This window comes from Anomaloglossus baeobatrachus, chromosome 6, assembly GCF_048569485.1.
Source record: "Anomaloglossus baeobatrachus isolate aAnoBae1 chromosome 6, aAnoBae1.hap1, whole genome shotgun sequence".
Taxonomy (NCBI): Eukaryota; Metazoa; Chordata; class Amphibia; order Anura; family Aromobatidae; genus Anomaloglossus; species Anomaloglossus baeobatrachus.
Window position 1 is genome coordinate 573,110,829 of NC_134358.1, and position 18,457 is coordinate 573,129,285.

An 18,457-nucleotide genomic window follows, 5' to 3' on the forward strand; every position below is an offset into this window, starting at 1 on the left:
ATACAAAGCCATGCACAACCTGTCTCCTCCCTACATCTGTGACCTAGTCTCCCAGTACCTACCTGCACGCAACCTTAGATCCTCACAAGATCTCCTTCTCTGCTCCTCTCTTATTTCCTCTTCCCACAATCGTGTACAAGATTTCTCCCGTGCATCCCCCATACTCTGGAACGCTCTACCTCAGCACATCAGACTCTCCCCTACCGTGGAAAGCTTCAAGAGGAACCTCAAGACCCACCTCTTCCAACAAGCCTACAACCTACAATAGCCCTCAGCCCAGTAGACCACTGCGCAACCAGCTCTGTCCTCACCTATTGTACCATCACCCATTCCCTGTAGACTGTGAGCCCTCGCGGGCAGGGTCCTCTCTCCTCCTATACCAGTCTGTCTTGTACTGTTAATGATTGTTGTACGTATACCCTCTTTCACTTGTAAAGCGCCATGGAATAAATGGCGCTATAACAATAAATAATAATAATAATATGAACAGGATGGGAGTATATGAGCAGGATGGGGTATATGAATAGGATGGGGGAATATGAGCAGGATGCTGGTATATGAGCAGGATGGGGGTTTATAGCAGGATCATATACAAGGCAGGAGGATCATTATCAGGATGGGGTACCTTAGTAGAGAATTTGGGGACATTACCCCCATAACAGTGTCAGCAGCAAATCCTCGCCCCATAACAGTGTCATGACCACATTTTTTTGCTTAAAGTTTTATTTTCCTATTTTCCTCCTCTAAAACCAGGGTGCGTCTTATAGTCCGAAAAATACGGTATACCCGACAGGGAGGCTTTATTGAGAACATTAGTTAGGTGGGGGGCTAGAAGGGAGGAAAAAGTTTTATAATCCTTTCTGAATCCGTCAGGTCCTGGGGCCTTTCTTGATTTTAGGGATGAAATTGTGGTAAGGATTTTGGTTCACTAAAGGGGGCATTGAGGGATAATAATTGTTCAGGTTCTATTTTAGGAAGGTTGATCTGAGCTAGAAATTCATTAATTTGTTCAGGGGTTGGCTGGGGAGTAGAGGAATCATTTGTTAAGTTATACAGTCTGGAGTAGTCTTCCGCGAATGTATCCGCAATTTCCTTTGGATGATGTACCAGCACTCTGTTTGGGTTTTTAATGGCTACTATTCTCTTTTTTTACGCTTTCTGCTTTTCTGCTTTTACTTTTCTTGCCATTGCTCTGGTTGTCTTATTAATATTGGAATAATTTATCAACTTTTAATAATGTAAATGACTTTCATATTCATCAAATAGTAGGGCGGCATGGTGGCTTAGTGGTTAGCACTGCAGTCTTGGGGTGGCTCAGTGGTTAGCACTGCAGTCTTGTAGTGGCTCAGTGGTTAGCACTGCAGTCTTGTGGTGGCTTAGTGGTTAGCACTGCAGTCTTGTGGTGGCTCAGTGGTTAGCACTGCAGTCTTGTGGTGGCTCAGTGGTTAGCACTGCAGTCTTGTGGTGGCTCAGTGGTTAGCACTGCAGTCTTGATGTGACTCAGTGGTTAGCACTGCAGTCTTGTGGTGACTCAGTGGTTAGCACTGCAGTCTTGTGGTGGCTCAGTGGTTAGCACTGCAGTCTTGTGGTGGCTTAGTGGTTAGCACTGCAGTCTTGTGGTGGCTCAGTGGTTAGCACTGCAGTCTTGCAGCGCTGGGGTCCTTGGTTCAAATCCCACCAAGGTCACCATCTGCAAGGAGTTTGTATGTTCTCCCCGTGTTTTGCGTGGGTTTCCTCCGGGTTCTCCAGTTTCCTCCCACAATTCAAAAATATACTGATGGGGCCCTTAGATTGTGAGCCTCAGCGGGGACAGTGTTGCTGATGTATGTAAAGTGCTGTGGAATTAATAGTGCTATATAGATGAATAAATATTATTATATTATTATTTAATTCTTAGATCTAATAACTCTATGTAAGTTTGGTGGAGTGGGACTTTCTTGTTGGATTTTTTTCCTTTATCGTATATTAATTTTTGCAAATCTGCTTCTTTCCTTTTTATGGAATGATGACATTTTTATTAGTTCCCCTCTGAGTACAGCCTTATTTGCTGACCAGACCGTTATAGGACATATATCTTCATGGTTATTCTCTTTAACATATAATTTGATAATGTTTTCTATCTGAGGCTTATATACGGGGTTATTAATTATTGCTGGACTACATTTCCAGAGCCTACTTTTCTGGGCATTGTAATTTAGTCATATTTCTCCTAATATGAGTAAGTAGTCCGAAAATGATTTATTCAATATTGTTACTTTTTTAAATTTAGAAATTGTTTGGGAAGTGGTAAAAATGTGGTCAATGCGGGAATATGTGACGCCCTGGACTAGCCAGGTAGTCACAGACATAACACACACACACCCCCTCCCCTGGATAGTTACACTAGTCAGACACAAAACCCTTGTTGCCTCCCTCCAGGGGCTGATGTCCACACCAGGTGGGGCGGAGCCAGGCGGTTGGCCCCACCCACCGAGGAATTCACAGTCCTGGAGGCGGGAAAAGCAGTTAGTTGCAGTTGAGTTTAGAGTTGGAGTTCAGTCAGTCTAGTCAGAGTGAAAGTGAGAGTTCAGAAACTGCTAGTGTCTGGGTAGGAGCCCAGGCACTGTCAGCAAGGTTGGCAGACGGTGGTGGCTGTCTGCAGGAGTTAGTGGATCACCGCGGAACCGTAGGACCGGGGTCGGGCGGTGGCTCGCCGGTACCGAACCGGGGAGCAGAGTGAAGCTAGGCACAAAGGCAGAGCCATCGGACCCCGACTAGGCTTGGAACCGCCAACAAAGGTCAAATCCGAAAGTGACCGGAACCCCAGGGGTTTCCTAACACCCAAGACCCGACAGAAGGCAACCGTCCACACCGTGAGGATACACAGCCACCGCCAAAGGCTAGAGATCCAAGGGCCAGCGCCTGCGGGCAAAACTGGCTCCTCCGGTACCTATACGCCGGGGAGCGGACTACTGTTGGGAAGCCATCTGAGTCAAAACAGACTACACAGGTGCAGGGAAAGACAGCCACCATCACCTGTCCGGGGAGAGCAAACACGGGACCCGTCCATCCAGCCGTTTGGTTTACCAGAGACTCTGTGACTTTGTGCCTGAGTGAGTACCACAGTGCCATCCGGCACCGCGCTGCCCCTGCAACCCTGCAAAACCCCAACCATCCAGCCTCCCTGTGTCACCACCGGGCCCCGGGATCACCAACCCCTACCCACAGAGGGGGAACCAACATCCTAGCTGCTCCCTGTCATCGCTCCCGGGATCCCCGTCACCAGCAGCGGTGGGGCCCATCATCACCACGACCCGTGGGTGGCGTTACAAACTATCTCCCCAAACCAAACCATCCCCCTGTTCACTCGCCGGCCGAGGAGCGCTGCTCGAGTCCCCGGGTCCGGCCCACCGCTCGAGCCACCGAGCAGCACCCAGCAGAGGCCTCGGACCCGAGCGTAGCGAGCTCGGATACTCCGCCCACGACAACTTGGTGTCATGAACAGGATCTAACCAATCTACTTACCAGTAGAAGTGCGCCTTGCAGTCCCCGCCGGCGGCGTCCGGCCAAAATGTTTGAAGTTCCGCCATCTTGGGGGTGAAAAATTCCCGCTCGAGCGTCTTCCCGAGCAGGGAGGGCGCGAAAGTTCACTCGATTATAATTAATTTAACACAAGAAGAAGTACGTCTGCGTCTGAGTAAATTAAACATTGACAAATCCCCCGGGCCAGATGGCGTTCATCCACGAATATTGAGGGAATTGAGCTCCATAATCGACAGACCGCTGTATCTCATCTTTTTAGACTCGCTTGTAACAGGGTTGGTGCCTCAGGATTGGAGGATTGCTGATGTGGTACTGATATATTTAAGAAAGGTAAGAGGGTAGATCCAGGCAACTACCGTCCAGTAAGCCTGACACCAGTATTATGCAAAGTTTTTGAAGGCATTTTAAGGGATGACATGCAAAAATATTTTGCAGAAAATAATATAACTGACAGCCAGCATGGATTCATGAAAGATAAGTCGTGTCTAACCAACCTGTTGGGGTTCTATGAAGGGGGTAAGTGCAAACCTGGATATTGGTAATGCAGCTGATGGGATTTATTTGGACTTTGCAAAGACAAGTGATAATGTACCACCTAATAGCCTTATACTAAAGCTCCAGAAGCCGCGACCAGGGGAAACTATATGCAACTGGGTAAGGAATTGGCTAAAAGATAGGAAACAAAGAGTAGTCATAAATGCAACATTCTCTAAATGGGCTATAGTCAGCAGTGGGGACCGCAGGGATCTGTACTGGGAGCAGTGGGGACCGCAGGGATCTGTACTGGGAGCAGTGGGGGCCGCAGGGATCTGTACTGGGAGCAGTGGGGACCGCAGGGATCTGTACTGGGAGCAGTGGGGACCGCAGGGATCTGTACTGGGAGCAGTGGGGACCACAGGGATCTGTACTGGGAGCAGTGGGGACCGCAGGGATCTGTACTGGGAGCAGTGGGGGCCGCAGGGATCTGTACTGGGAGCAGTGGGGACCGCAGGGATCTGTACTGGGAGCAGTGGGGACCGCAGGGATCTGTACTGGGAGCAGTGGGGACCGCAGGGATCTGTACTGGGAGCAGTGAGGACGGCAGGGATCTGTACTCGGAGCAGTGGGGGGGCCGCAGGGATCTGTACTGGGAGCAGTGGGGGCCGCAGGGATCTGTACTGGGAGTAGTGGGGACCGCAGGTATCAGTGCTGGGAGCAGTGTTGACCGCAGGGATCTGTACTGGGAGCAGTGGAGGCCACAGGGATCTGTACTGGGAGCAGTGGGGGCCGCAGGGATCTGTACTGGGAGTAGTGGGGACCGCAGGGATCAGTGCTGGGAGCAGTGTTGACCGCAGGGATCTGTACTGGGAGCAGTGGAGGCCACAGGGATCTGTACTGGGAGCAGTGGAGGCCACAGGGATCTGTACTGGGAGCAGTGGGGACCGCAGGGATCAGTGCTGGGAGCAGTGTTGACCCCAGGGATCTGTACTGGGAGCAGTGGAGGCCACAGGGATCTGTGCTAGGACCGATTTCTTTTTAATCTCTTTGTTAATGACCTTGTGGAAGGGAGTGATAGTAAAGTGTCAGTCTTTGCTGACGACACCAAACTATGTAGGATATTAAAAACTGACCTTGATAGTGCTGCCTCATTATAGTGAATGGATCCCTCAGGGTGTAACATCTGAATCACGCCATTCTGATATTTAAATGGAATCCCCATTATAAGTGCTCAGTGTAGATAATGTAAATAAATTTAAATGTGATCCAAAATTGTATGTATAATGTGTCCAATAAAAGCTTTAACACAATCCACAAAAAAATTAAGAATTTTCAATCAGCAACATCCATTGCTACTTGTTTCTGGTAAACCAAGGAAAAAATTGTGAAAACATACCCTGCTGTAACTAAATAAAGGCATAGTGCATAGAAACATAGGGTACTTAGTAAACACTGTTTTTGATCAAAAAAAGCATAAAGCTATCCCACCAAACGTCAAGGTGTACCCAGTTGGGATAGTACCTACACTCTCTAATATTAAAACCTTATCATGGGTCTAAAATAGGCCTCAATGTGGCTAAGGGCTGAGAGTGACCGGGTCCCAACAGGACACACAGGGGATGCACAGAATGAAATGCCCGGCTCACTGAGAAGGGGGCCACTCCCTGTCTTTGTCTTATGGCCAGTGTGAACATGGTCTCACAAGCTCCATGTATACCATCTCATACTCCGGGTCACTTTTTTGTTTTTATGTAGTTTTTTGTATATAGTACAAACAGGGAGTGGCCCCCTTTTCAGTGAGCTGGACATTTCATTCTGTGAATCCCCCTGACTGTGTCCTGTTGGGACCCGGTCACTCTGAGCCCTTAGCCACATTGAGGCCTATTTTAGACCCATGGTAAGGTTTTAATATTAGAGAGTGTAGGTACTATCCCAACTGGGTACACCTTGATGTTTGGTGGGATAGCTTTATGCTTTTTTTGATCAAAAACAGTGTTTACTAAGTACCCTATGTTTATATGCACTATGCTTTTATTTAGTTACAGCAGGGTATGTTTTCACAATTTTTTCCTTGGTTTCTCTTTGTCTTATGGCCAGTGTGAACATGGTCTCACAAGCTCCATGTATACCATCTCATACTCCGGCTCACTTTTTTGTTTTTATGTTGTTTCTGGTAAACGCCCATGTAGTTAAAATCATTGATCTACACCTATAGATAAATTATGGGGTGGAATTTCCAAAATGGGGTCACTTGCGAGGGGTTTGGCTCTTCTGGCACTTAGGGACTCTATATATGGAGTCTGCAAACCATTGTACAAATGTGTACTCCAGGAGTCAGCGTTCCTTCCCTCCTGAGTCTCGCCTTGTGGCTAAGCACTACTGTACAGCCACATATGGGGCATTGCCTCGTTCAGCAGAAATTGTGTGACACATTTTTACCCATTTTCTTGTGTGAAAATGTAAAATCTGGGGCTAAATCTGGTAAAAATGTAATTTTATTTTGTTTTACCGCCCAATGATATAAAATTCGGTGACACACCTATGGTGTCAATATGATCACTGAACCTCTAGATTAATTGATTCAGAGGTATTGTTTGTAAGATGGGGTCACTTTATAGGAGCTTCTGCTGTTCTGGCACCTCAGGGGCTGTGCCAATGTGACATGGCACCCCCAAACCATTCCTGCAAAATCTGCACTCCAACATGGCGATCATCCTTCTTTTCTGAGCTTTCCACTGTGACTCAAAACAAAAGTAGTTTTCGACCACATATGGGATATTGGCGAACTCAGGAGAAATGACATAACGAATTTTATTGTTCATTTTCCCCATTTTCATTTTTCCTTCCACATTGCTTTACTTCCTTTGAAGCACATGAAGGATTACTAAACTTGTTGGATGTGGTTTTGAGCATTTTGAGGGGTGCAGTTTTTAAAATGGTGTTACTCTTGGGTATTTTCTGTCACATAGGCTCTTCAGAGTCACTTCCAATGTGATATGATCCCTGTGAGGATTATGCTGTGATATACTATGAGAGTTATGACAGAGGTCAGTTAGCTGTCACTACGTATCCCCAACTTACCCCCTTGCAGCGCAGCCAGAAGAACACACATCCTGCTGTCAGAGATCAGCAACTGGGAAGGTGTCAAAATCCAATAAGAACAATCCCTGAAGTAGAAGGAAGCCCCCTGCGGAGTGGAGCATTCAGCATGATATAGGGGCGGGCAAGTCCTTTGCTTACAAGTTTTATAATCTTGCTTCAATCAGAATCCCGCAGCCTTTCGGAGCCGTTAGAAAAGTTTCATTATTGGGGAGTGCATCACCCAAACAAATTAGATAGGCACATTTTCATATTCCTGAGGGCCAGACGCACGTAACACATATTTTGGCAAAATTGTATGATGTGCGTAGCCCTCAATAATTAATAACTGGCCACAGGAAGCCCACAGGACTCTCCTATTTCCTATCAAAACGGAGATCAATTCACAACAATAACAATGAGGGTCATATCTTCCGTGTAAGATGCTCAGGGGAAAACTGAAATCCATACTTTCCCTAGATAAGTAGAAGGCCAGCCCAGCGAGATCACCAGGTAGGAGGGGACATGGATTGTAGCCAGTTTGATAAACACAGTACGGACATTTTTGGGCGTTCTTCTTTGGGTGGTCTTGTGTGGTACATGTGGAGGAAGATCCCGGAACCGTGTGACCACACAGCGCCCCCCTGTGTCCACTAGGGAATAAGGTAATTGATACAACTGATACCTGCTTGTGATCCATAACTTACCTGTAAATATATTCTGACATATATACAGTGTGTATATATGTATGTATGTATGTATGTGTATATATATATATATATATATATATATATATATATATATATATATATATATATATATATATATATATATATATATATATATATATATATATATATATATATATATTTATTTATATATATATTTATATTCTGTAAATTCCACCCTGTATATATTGTAGTATCTAGTGTGCCCTTAAGGCGATTAAAAATATAATTTTAATCTCGAGCTGTTTCTTTTATCTCAATCTATGAATGACATGCCCGTGTGCTCGGCTTAATAGTTATCATAATCGATTGGTAGCAGACAGTTTATGCCCAGGATCATTGTGGGGGGGACCAGTGAGATCGGGGGAGGATTAGATATATTCCGCTCGCAGGAGTCGGGGAAATACATACCTTACTCTCACCGGGAACTCTTCAATCATCGGCATAGTAGAATAGCGTTCTCCTTGCTTATCATCTGACAATTCCACAATTGGCCTGACTATAAGAGGGGCGCTAGAGAGAGAGACATGTGCTCGGTCGGTGGAAAGTGGGGGTGTTCCTTCCTCTTCCTCCCCCCTTTCCCTGACAATCCCTAAAAAAAAAAATGGGTTGTAAATTTAGTTGGAAAAATGTGCTTGAAGTAATCAGGGGCTGATGAAGTATTTTACAATGTGTAATCAGGGAGTGGGTATGCCTGTGGACAATTTGTTTGATTCACAAATTGTGAAGATTTGCCGGAACCTGCGAATTTCATAAAATTCAATACAAATTTGTTTCTCTCATCTATTAAGAATAATTGTTATGGGCATATAAATTATGTAATCAATGACTGATGTATAATGTTGTTTTGAAGTTCACACTGGGCATTGATCAGAAATGAATATTTGTACAATTGTACATTACCTCATGTAAATAACACTTTCAGTAGTTAAAAATATACAAATTACAAGGTATTTATATTACATTTTAAATATATTTTTTATTTAATAAAATTATATTTATAAGTTAGTTATTCAGAAGCAATAACACCAAATGTTATTCTTGGCAGATAATGGTACCAGGAGTGTCCAAGAACAGCTCATATCTTCCTTTATTATAAAGGATTTTAATATAACACAAGATACATATAAAGAGCTTGCCCATATCTCGGATTTATCCACCAACCCTTACAGGAAGGATCTACCATCTGAGTCTTTTCCTGAAGAACAATCTCCTAATTCATTACAGAAGCAAAATAAAAATAACAGAAATGTGGAAGATCAAAGAGCGCCGACAACGCAGAACAAATTTTCATGTTCAGAATGTGAGAGACATTTTACAAGTAAATCAAATCTCGTTAAACATGAGAGAATTCACACAGGAGAGAAGCCATATTCGTGTTCAGAATGTGGGAAATGTTTTTCTCAGAACTCAAGTCTTGTTAGACATGAGAGAATTCACACAGGAGAGAAGCCATATTCATGTACAGAATGTGCAAAATGTTTTACTAATAAATTACAACTTAGTAAGCATGAGAAAATTCACACAGGAGAGAAGCCATATTCATGTTCAGAATGTGGGAAATGTTTTTCTCAGAACTCAAGTCTTGTTTCACATGAGAGAATTCACACAGGAGAGAAGCCATATTCATGTTCCGAATGTGGGAAGTGTTTTACTGTGAAATCAAACCTTCTTGCACATGAGAGAATTCACACAGGAGAGAAGTCATATTCATGTTCAGAATGTGGGAAATGTTTTGCTCAAAAAACAAATCTTGTTTCACATGAGAGAATTCACACAGGAGAGAAGCCATATCCATGTTCAGAATGTGGGAAATGTTTTACAAATAAATCAGCTCTTGTTACACATGAGAGAATTCACACAGGAGAGAAGCCATATTCATGTACAGAATGTGCAAAATGTTTTACTAATAAATTACAACTTAGTGAGCATGAGAAAATTCACACAGGAGTGAAGCCATATTCATGTTCAGAATGTGGTAAATGTTTTTCTCAGAACTCAACTCTTGTTGGACATGAGAGAATTCACACAGGAGAGAAGCCATATTCATGTTCGGAATGTGAAAAATGCTTTTCCCATAAAACAAATCTTATGAAACATCAGAGAATTCACTCAGTCGAGAAGGAATTTTCATGTTAAGAATGTGAGATCTGCTTTACTTGAAAATAAGATCTTATGTGAGAATTCACTAAATGGAGAAGCCATTCATGTTCTGCAGATGGATGTAGTTTATGTGGGGGAAAACAACTCTTCTACATGAAAGACATCATGAACAATAAAAATCCATTTTCGTCCTTAGAACGTTAGAAATCTTTCAGTCGAATATCAGCTCTTGATCTGTGTAAGAAAATTCACACAGGACAACAAACATTTTGATAGTGAAGAAAGGTTTTAACCAGCTCACCTGTATAGGAACACCTCCCTGTTTTAGAAGCAAGGATAACAGCGTTGCTGGTGCAGGGACTTGAAATTGAAAGGATTTCCAGCTTCCAAATGCATAAAATCAATTTCTTTTATTCCAAAATTAAAATCCAAGGTACGGGACTTGATCCAAAAATATTAAGAGCAATTTGAAATGCAGGCCTGCCAGGCCTGGATTCCTGCTTCTCAGGGAAGTAATTCATCTTTTCTCCCTGTTTATACTATATTATATAGAATATGATTGGAGCAACCTTTTCTATTTTGCCGTAATTTGCTCCTGGGGTATAATGGGGAGATTATCTGAGCCCCTTTTGATATGACTCTAGGTGACTGTAATATACTTTTGGGGTATATCACCCTGTAACATATGTGGTTGTAAATAACTCTTATGGATCACTACCTTGCATAAAGATAATTTATCAGGAATAGAAGTCTATACGTCTTGTACAGTGCTAGTATCATGAATAGGAATCCTTGGTTATAGATCAGTAAATTGATACCTTCTTGATCTAAGGAAAACAATACAGGGAGGAGTATTACCATTTGGGAACTCCTATATATTGTACTGTGCAAGCACCACTATAGGGCTTTCCATCCCATCCCTATATCAGGGTCAGGTAGAGGGAGAGCCTCTACGGTGTCTATGGTGTCATACCCTCCGGAGTTATGTAGGGAAACACTACCCTTATAGGGCTATATTAGTTTCCCTTCCCTTTCCTAAAGTGAGTGTGTATATAAAACTCCTTGGTTATTTACAAGGATAACGTGATCCATTCTCATTTATATGTTTCTGTGCCTGTTTGTGGGTACATTTTAATGAATATTAATAAAAATTGCACATTTTAAAATAGGGTTGAGATTACATGTTAGTCCCTTTTTGAGCACTCTACCCATCTATTTAACTCTGTTAGTTCTATGAGTAAATGCACATGTGTATACTAAGGAATTTTAAAGGACTATTAAATTTGAATATTAAAATATTTAAAAGTTTTGCTAGACAATTTAAATACCTTTTACATAAACATCATCTTCATTATCCTCATAATCTAAATTCCCTGTCATTACGGCTTTGGAGTCTTTAACCCCTTCACAACCGCGGGAAGTAAAGTTACGTCCTATTTTAACGTGACTTAACGACCAAGGACGTAACTTTACTGCCTAAAGTTCATTTAATTGCCGTGGCCATAGCAACAGCTTTCAAATGATGTCCCCTGCTGTTTCTTACAGCAGGGGACCTTTGCTTGAGTCCGGGGGGGTGGCATCGCCACCCCCCATCGACGATCGTTGTGATTGGCTGTTCAAATCTGAACCGCCAACCACATCGTTCACACTGGTTTCGGCTAAAACAATGCCTGAACCTGTGTGATACTGTGAGATCCTGCTATGAGGTGCTGCAGCAGATCATAGCAGAAGATCAAACATGGTGCCCCCCAGCCCCTGCAGGACTGATTGGAGCGATCGTGCTATGACGCGCAATCGCTCCAATCAGTGTGCAGTGGGGCGGTCTGATCTGGAGGTGACCGCCCTCCCTAGGCTTGTGTTGGTCTGGGGAGCTGTAAAATAGTGAGTTTATGGAGATTTGATTCATAAACTTGAATACATACATTCATATAATGTGTGTATTTTGCCCATCCCTTTAAGAGTGTCTTTGTGAGTTGGAAATACTAGCCAAGGTCTTTGACATGGTAGAACCAAAGCCATCTGCCATTGTTCATCAAAGCTGACAACGTAGTGCTATATTCTAATTGGAATTTGTGCAAAGATCTGAAATTAGCTTTGAGAATCTTCTTACTGTTACACTAGGGTCAAGGGTCAGCGAGCTTCAAAGAGTTCTATATATTTTACATTCTATGTCGAAGTGGTTTAGTCTTACAAGTCTCCACTGCGCAAGACACTTATTTTGCAGAAAATATGAATACGTGATATGACATAAGCTAGAACTAAAAAAGATAGTTAGTTCTTGTAACACCATGTAAAGAGATAAGGAGAATCAGGGGGTGGGGTTTGAATTATAAAAGAAGACCACACTTCAAAGGGTCACGAAGAAGAAGGGAGGAGAAGAAGAGGACTCAGAGGTAGAATGGGAGCATTCGACCAGACGATCCACAGAGAGACGGCTTATCACAACATCACAGCTATGTAAGATAAATGAACTCTGTTTTTTTTTCTCTACTTATCTATCTACCCATCTATTAACTCAAGCCAAGACAGTAACTTTTCTGTAATGACTTTAACTGCAACTTTTATTTGAATAAATCCATAATATGTTTTTGCACCTATTTTGCTCCAATCATTAATATACTGGCTTAGCATATGTCACGTCAACCGTATTTTTAACAGGAGCCATCCCCCAACGTGTCTGCAGCGTGTACCACACCGCCGCTTTCTGTTTGCCGCTCCTGCTCCCACTGTAAGTATTGCGTGCTGCCCCTGCGCGCTCCCATGATGGCCCCTGCCAATGCTGATGTGCACCCCCACTGCTGCGATGTGCCCCCCCGCTGCAATGTGCTCCCCCCCGCTGCGATCTGCCCCCACGCGATCTCAATTTTGCTTCTGCCTCTGCTTCTCTGGTCTCCCCCTCTCCATCTGCTCTCCCTTTCCAGTGTTCCCTACCTGCCTCCACCGGGTCGTCCGAGGTCTTCACTGGCCCGATCACATCTGCCTCCATCTCTGGATCCTTCCTGGGTCCTTCCTGGGTCTTCTGATGAGCTGTCCAACTTCATGCCTGCTGCTCTCCTGTAAGAAGCTGTCCACTTTCTGCCTTCTATTCCTCCTGCAGTTCCTCTTTTCAGTGATCCTCCTGCTAATCTTCTGGGTACCGTGAGTATATATATTTTTTTTGTATCCCCTGTTCATTTTCACACCTCGTCCGTCCGTGCGTCCCGCCGAGTGCTGATCAGTGATGCAGATAACTTATCTGTGTCCGTGGTCAATTTTCAGCGGGACTTTTTTTTTCTTTGTCCGTATCTTGCATTGTTTGGGTTTTTTTGCACCTCATCCGTGTGTGCGTCCTGCAGCGGCCGAGCGCTGATCAGGGTTGCACATAACGGATCGGAGTCTCTGCTCAATTTTCGGCGTGACTTTTTTTTTCGTAACCCTGTCGCTTTTTTTTATCTCATCAGTCCATGCGTCCTGCAGCGGCTGATCAGTGATGCACATCACTGCACGGCGTCTGTGCTTGAAAAGTCAAATGGCGCTCCTTCCCTTCTTAGCCTCCCCGTTCGCCCAAACAATTACTTTCCACCACATATGGGGTATCTGCTTACTCAGGAGAAGTTACACAATAAATTTTATGGTGCATTTTTTCCTGATACCCTTGTAAAAAAAAAACCAAAAAAAACTACCTGGTTGAAGCAAAAATTTTGTGGTAAAAAAAAAATAATAATTTTCACGGCTCAACGTTATCCAGTTCTGTGAAGCCCCTGGGGGTTAGAAGAGTCTCACCAAACATCTAGATAAATTCCTTGAGCGGTCTAGTTCCAAAATGGGTCACTTGTGGGGGAGCTCTACTGTTTAGGCACCTCAGGGGGTCTCCAAACGTGACATAGCGTCTGCTAATGATTCCAACCAATTTTGCTGTTAAATGGCGCTCCTTGCCAACTGAGCCCCACCATGCGCCCAAACAATTACTATCCACCACATATGAGGTATCTGCGTACTCAGGAGAAATTGCACAATACGTTTTATGGTACATTTTGTTCCTGATACCCTTGTGATAAAAAAAGCTATCTGCTTCAAGTAACAGTTTTGTGGTAAAAAAATATATATATATTTTTACTGCTCAACGTTATAAACTTCTGTGAAGCCCCCAGGGGTTCAAAAGGCTCACCAAACATCTTGATACATTTATTGAGGGGTCTAGTTTCCAAAATGGGGTCACTTGTGGAGGAGCCCCATTGTTTAGGCACCTCAAGGGGTATCCAAACCCGACATGGCGTCCACTAATGAGTCCAGCTAATTTTGCGTTCAAAAATTCGAATGGCGCTCCTTACCTTCCGAGCTCTGTTGTGCGCCCAAACAATTGATTTTTACCACATATGAGGTACCGGCATACTCAAGAGAAATTGCACAATACGTTTAATGCTGCATTTTCCTCTGATATCCTTGTGAAAAAAAAGCTAAATGTTCAAGTAACAGTTTTGTGGAAAAAAATAAAAAAAAATAAATGTATTCATGGCTTAACATTATCAACTTCTGTAGAGCCCCTGGGGGCTCAAGGGGCTCCGAAAACATCTAGATAAATTCCTTAAGGGGTCTAGTTTCCAAAATGGGGTCACTTGTGGGGAGCTCCATTGTTTAGGCACCTGAGGGAGTCTCCAAATGCAACATAACGTCCGCTAATGATTCCAACCAATTTTGGTGTCAAATGGCGCTCCTTCTCTTCTGAGCCCTGCCATGCGCCCAAACAATTACTTTCCACCACATATGAGGTATCTGCGTACTCAGGAGAAATTGCACAATACGTTTTATGGTGCATTTTGTTCCTGATAGCTTTTTTTTCACAAGAGTATCTGGTTCAAGTAACAGTTTTGTGGTAAAAAAATATATATATATTTTCACGGCTCAACGTTATCAACTTCTGTGAAGCCCCCAAGGGTTCAAAAGGCTCACCAAACATCTTGATACATTTATTGAGGGGTCTAGTTTCCAAAACGGGGTCACTTGTGGGGGAGCCCCATTGTTTAGGCACCTCAGGGGGTCTCCAAACCCGACATGGCGTCCACTAATCAGTCTAGCTAATTTTGCGTTCAAAAATTCGAATGGCGCTCCTTTCCTTCCGAGCTCTGCCGTGCGCCCAAACAATTGATTTTTACCAAATATGAGCTATCAGCGTACTCTGGAGAAATTGCACAATAAATTTTATGGTGCTCTTTCTCTTTTCTCCCTTGTGAAAATGTAAAGTTTTATGGCTAAAATAACATTTTTCTGTAAAAAAGTAAAATTTTCATTTTTTCCTTCCACATGGCTTTGATTCCTGTGAAGTACCTAAAGGGTTAATAAACTTCTTGGATGTGGGTTTGAGCAGTGTGAGGGGTGCAGTTTTTAGAATGGGGTCATTTTTGGGTATTTTCTGTCACCTTCGACATTTCAAATGTGATGTGGTCCCTAAAAAAAAATGGTTTTGTAAATTTTGTTGGAAAAATGAGAAATTGCTGATGAACTTTGACCCCTTCTAACTTCCTAACGAAAAAAAAATTATGTTTCGAAAATTGCGCCGATGTAAAGTAGACAAGTGGGAAATTTTATTTAGCAACTATTTTATGTGACATATCTCTCAATTTTATAGGCATTAAATGTCAAAGTTTACAAATTGCAAAATTTCCAAAATAAATGCAAAAAGTATCGGCCTAAATTTACCACTGTCATGAAGTATGATATGTCACGAAAAAAAATGTCAGAATCGCCAGGATCCGTTGAAGCTCCAGAGTTATAACCTGTCAAAGTGACACTGGTCTGAATTGCAAGAAATGGTCCGGTCATTAGGGTGTTTTAGTGGCCGGGGGTGAAGGGGTTAAACAAACACAAAATGTGCAGCCCAAATCCTAATATAAGTAGCTATATAGCAAGGATTAAAATATAACTTTTAATATTAGATATCTAAAACAGACAATACATGATAGAATAAAGTGCAGTGCATTAAAATGTAAACAAAAGGATAGATCTCACCCGATTCTTCTCCACAAGTACCGTATTTTTCGGACTATAAGATGCACCCTGGTTTTAGAGGAGGAAAATAGTACAATAAAATTTTAACCAAAAATGTGGTCATGACACACTTAAAGGGAAGGTATCGCGGTTTTTTTGTATTAAAAATAGTGATTATTAAATCAAGTATTTCTGATACAAAATGAAAATCGCAGCTTATTTAGTTTTTATGTAATTCTTATTTTACTGGAGGCACTGGGGGCTGCCATGCTGGATTTGCTGTCTGTGTAACGACAGTAACTCCTTCCTTTATGGCAGCCCCTGTGCATAGACTCTGATAGTCCGGCTCCGACCCCATGAAGTACGTTACAGTGGGCGTCTGCTGTGACCTGGACGCGCCCCCTGGGCTGTCCAGGACACAGCAGAGGGAGGAGTTCAGCGCCATTATTGTGGAGCTCACAGCGTGTGCTGTTTGCTCCACTTTACCCCTGTCCACTGCCGGGATGTGTGAGTACGGGCTGCCTCCCCTCCCCTCGTTACTGTCTCCGATGACATCCCATCCCTCCGTTCTCCCCAGCCCCTGCTCTGCCCCAGCTACTGACGCCGCCCCTTCCCCCCGCCGTTACTGTCTTCAATGACACCCCGCTCCCTCCGTTCTCCCCAGTCCCCGCTCTGCCCGCTGCTGTGTGTGTGTGTGTGTGTGTGTGTGTGTGTAGCACAAGGTCCCCATCAGGGGTGATTGTGTGTGTGTGTAGCACAAGGTCCCCATCAGGGGTGATTGTGTGTGTGTGTGTGCGCGCACCCCACTGCATGTGAGTACCTGTGTGTGTACCGGTGATACTTTCTGCAGGGTTGTGTATCTAATCCCCTCCTGTGTGATACTGTCTGCTGAGCCGTGTATCTAATCCTCTCCTGTGTGATACTGTCTGCACGGCTGTGTATCTAATCCTCTCCTGTGTGATACTGTCTGCTGAGCTGTGTATCTAATCCTATCCTGTGTGATACTGTCTGCAGGGCTGTGTATCTAATCCTATCCTGTGTGATACTGTCTGCAGGGCTGTGTATCTAATCCTATGTTGTGTGATACTGTCTGCTGAGCTGTGTATCTAATCCTCTGCTGTGTGATACTGTCTGCAGGGCTGTGTATCTAATCCTCTCCTGTGTGATACTGTCTGCTGAGCTGTGTATCTAATCCTCTCCTGTGTGATACTGTCTGCACGGCTGTGTATCTAATCCTCTCCTGTGTGATATTGTCTGCTGAGCTGTGTATCTAATCCTATCCTGTGTGATACTGTCTGCAGGGCTGTGTATCTAATCCTATCCTGTGTGATACTGTCTGCAGGGCTGTGTATCTAATCCTATGTTGTGTGATACTGTCTGCTGAGCTGTGTATCTAATCCTATCGTGTGATACTGTCTGCAAAGCTGTGTATCTAATCCTCTGCTGTGTGATACTGTCTGCAGGGCTGTGTATCTAATCCTCTCCTGTGTGATACTGTCTGCAGGGCTGTGTATCTAATCCTATCGTTTAATACTGTCTGCAGGGCTGTGTATCTAATCCTATGTTGTGTGATACTGTCTGCTGAGCCATGTATCTAATCCTCTCTTGTGTGATACTGTCTGCAGAGCTGTGTATCTAATCCTCTCCTGTGTGATACTGTCTGCAGAGCTGTGTATCTAATCCTATCCTGTGTGATACTCCTGCTGTCCTTGGTGACACTTTAGACATTTCTGGTCACCAGGAAAATGGCTGTGCATTGTGTCCTTACATGTCATTCTCTGTTATCTGTTGTAAACACTCAGATTGGGAGGGGGAGGCGTGCCATCACACACAGGAGAGCAGACTCCGCCCACTTTACTGCAAGCTGTAATGTGAGCTTTTTATACAGTGGAATTTCTGTAGGATTTCAGAAGCTGCTCCCCCTAGTGTTTAACAGTGGAAAATATCAAACTTTTGATTTTTTTTTTTATATTTTGCACAATTAAAAAAAAAATAATATTTAAACAAAACATTTAAACATTATTACTTTACATTTTTTTCAATTATTATTTTTTTTTTTTGACGATACCTTCCCTTTAAGGGGATAGGATCTGCTGCTGACACTGTTATGGGGGTAATGTCCCCAAATTCTCTACTAAGGTACCGCATCCTGACGTCATCGCTGTGCTCACCGCTCGCTACACAAATCAGCGGCCAGCAGACAGAAGGAGATTGCGATGCTGCAGACAACTGTGACAGGTGAGTATACATATTCACTGGCCCCCGCGCAGATCATGATGCATGGGGGGCAGTGAATATGGCCGCATATGATCACTCCAGGCTGTAGTTGCCAGGGGTGATCACGCGGGCCGGCTGTTAATTATGCGCGCACCCCTCGCCCATCATCCCACCCACCTGTCAGCGCCGGCTTCAGTGCTGAGGGATGATGGGCGTGCATATGAAATGAGCGGGCGCATGTGGTCACGGCAGGCTCATGCCACCGATGACCCGCTCCACCGCAGCACCCTCATTCCCCGCAGCCACATTCAGACTATAAGATTATAAGTCCGAAAAATATGGTAGATCATACACCACATGATATACAA

The 18,457-nt window shown here is 43.8% G+C and overlaps 2 protein-coding genes across 2 annotated transcripts in view; one reads left to right on the top strand and one right to left on the bottom strand.

Moving 5' to 3' along the window:
• LOC142243711 (uncharacterized) overlaps positions 1-12,626 on the top strand; it is a 161,955-nt gene extending 149,329 nt beyond the window's left edge. Inside the window, exon 3 of the mRNA XM_075315888.1 lies at positions 9,106-12,626. Coding sequence (XP_075172003.1) covers positions 9,106-9,944 — 839 coding nt within the window. The 3' untranslated portion in view covers positions 9,945-12,626. The remainder of the gene's footprint in view (positions 1-9,105) is intronic.
• Positions 1-18,457, bottom strand: part of LOC142243699 (uncharacterized) — a 272,143-nt gene that overhangs the window by 196,947 nt on the left and 56,739 nt on the right. The window lies entirely within an intron of this gene.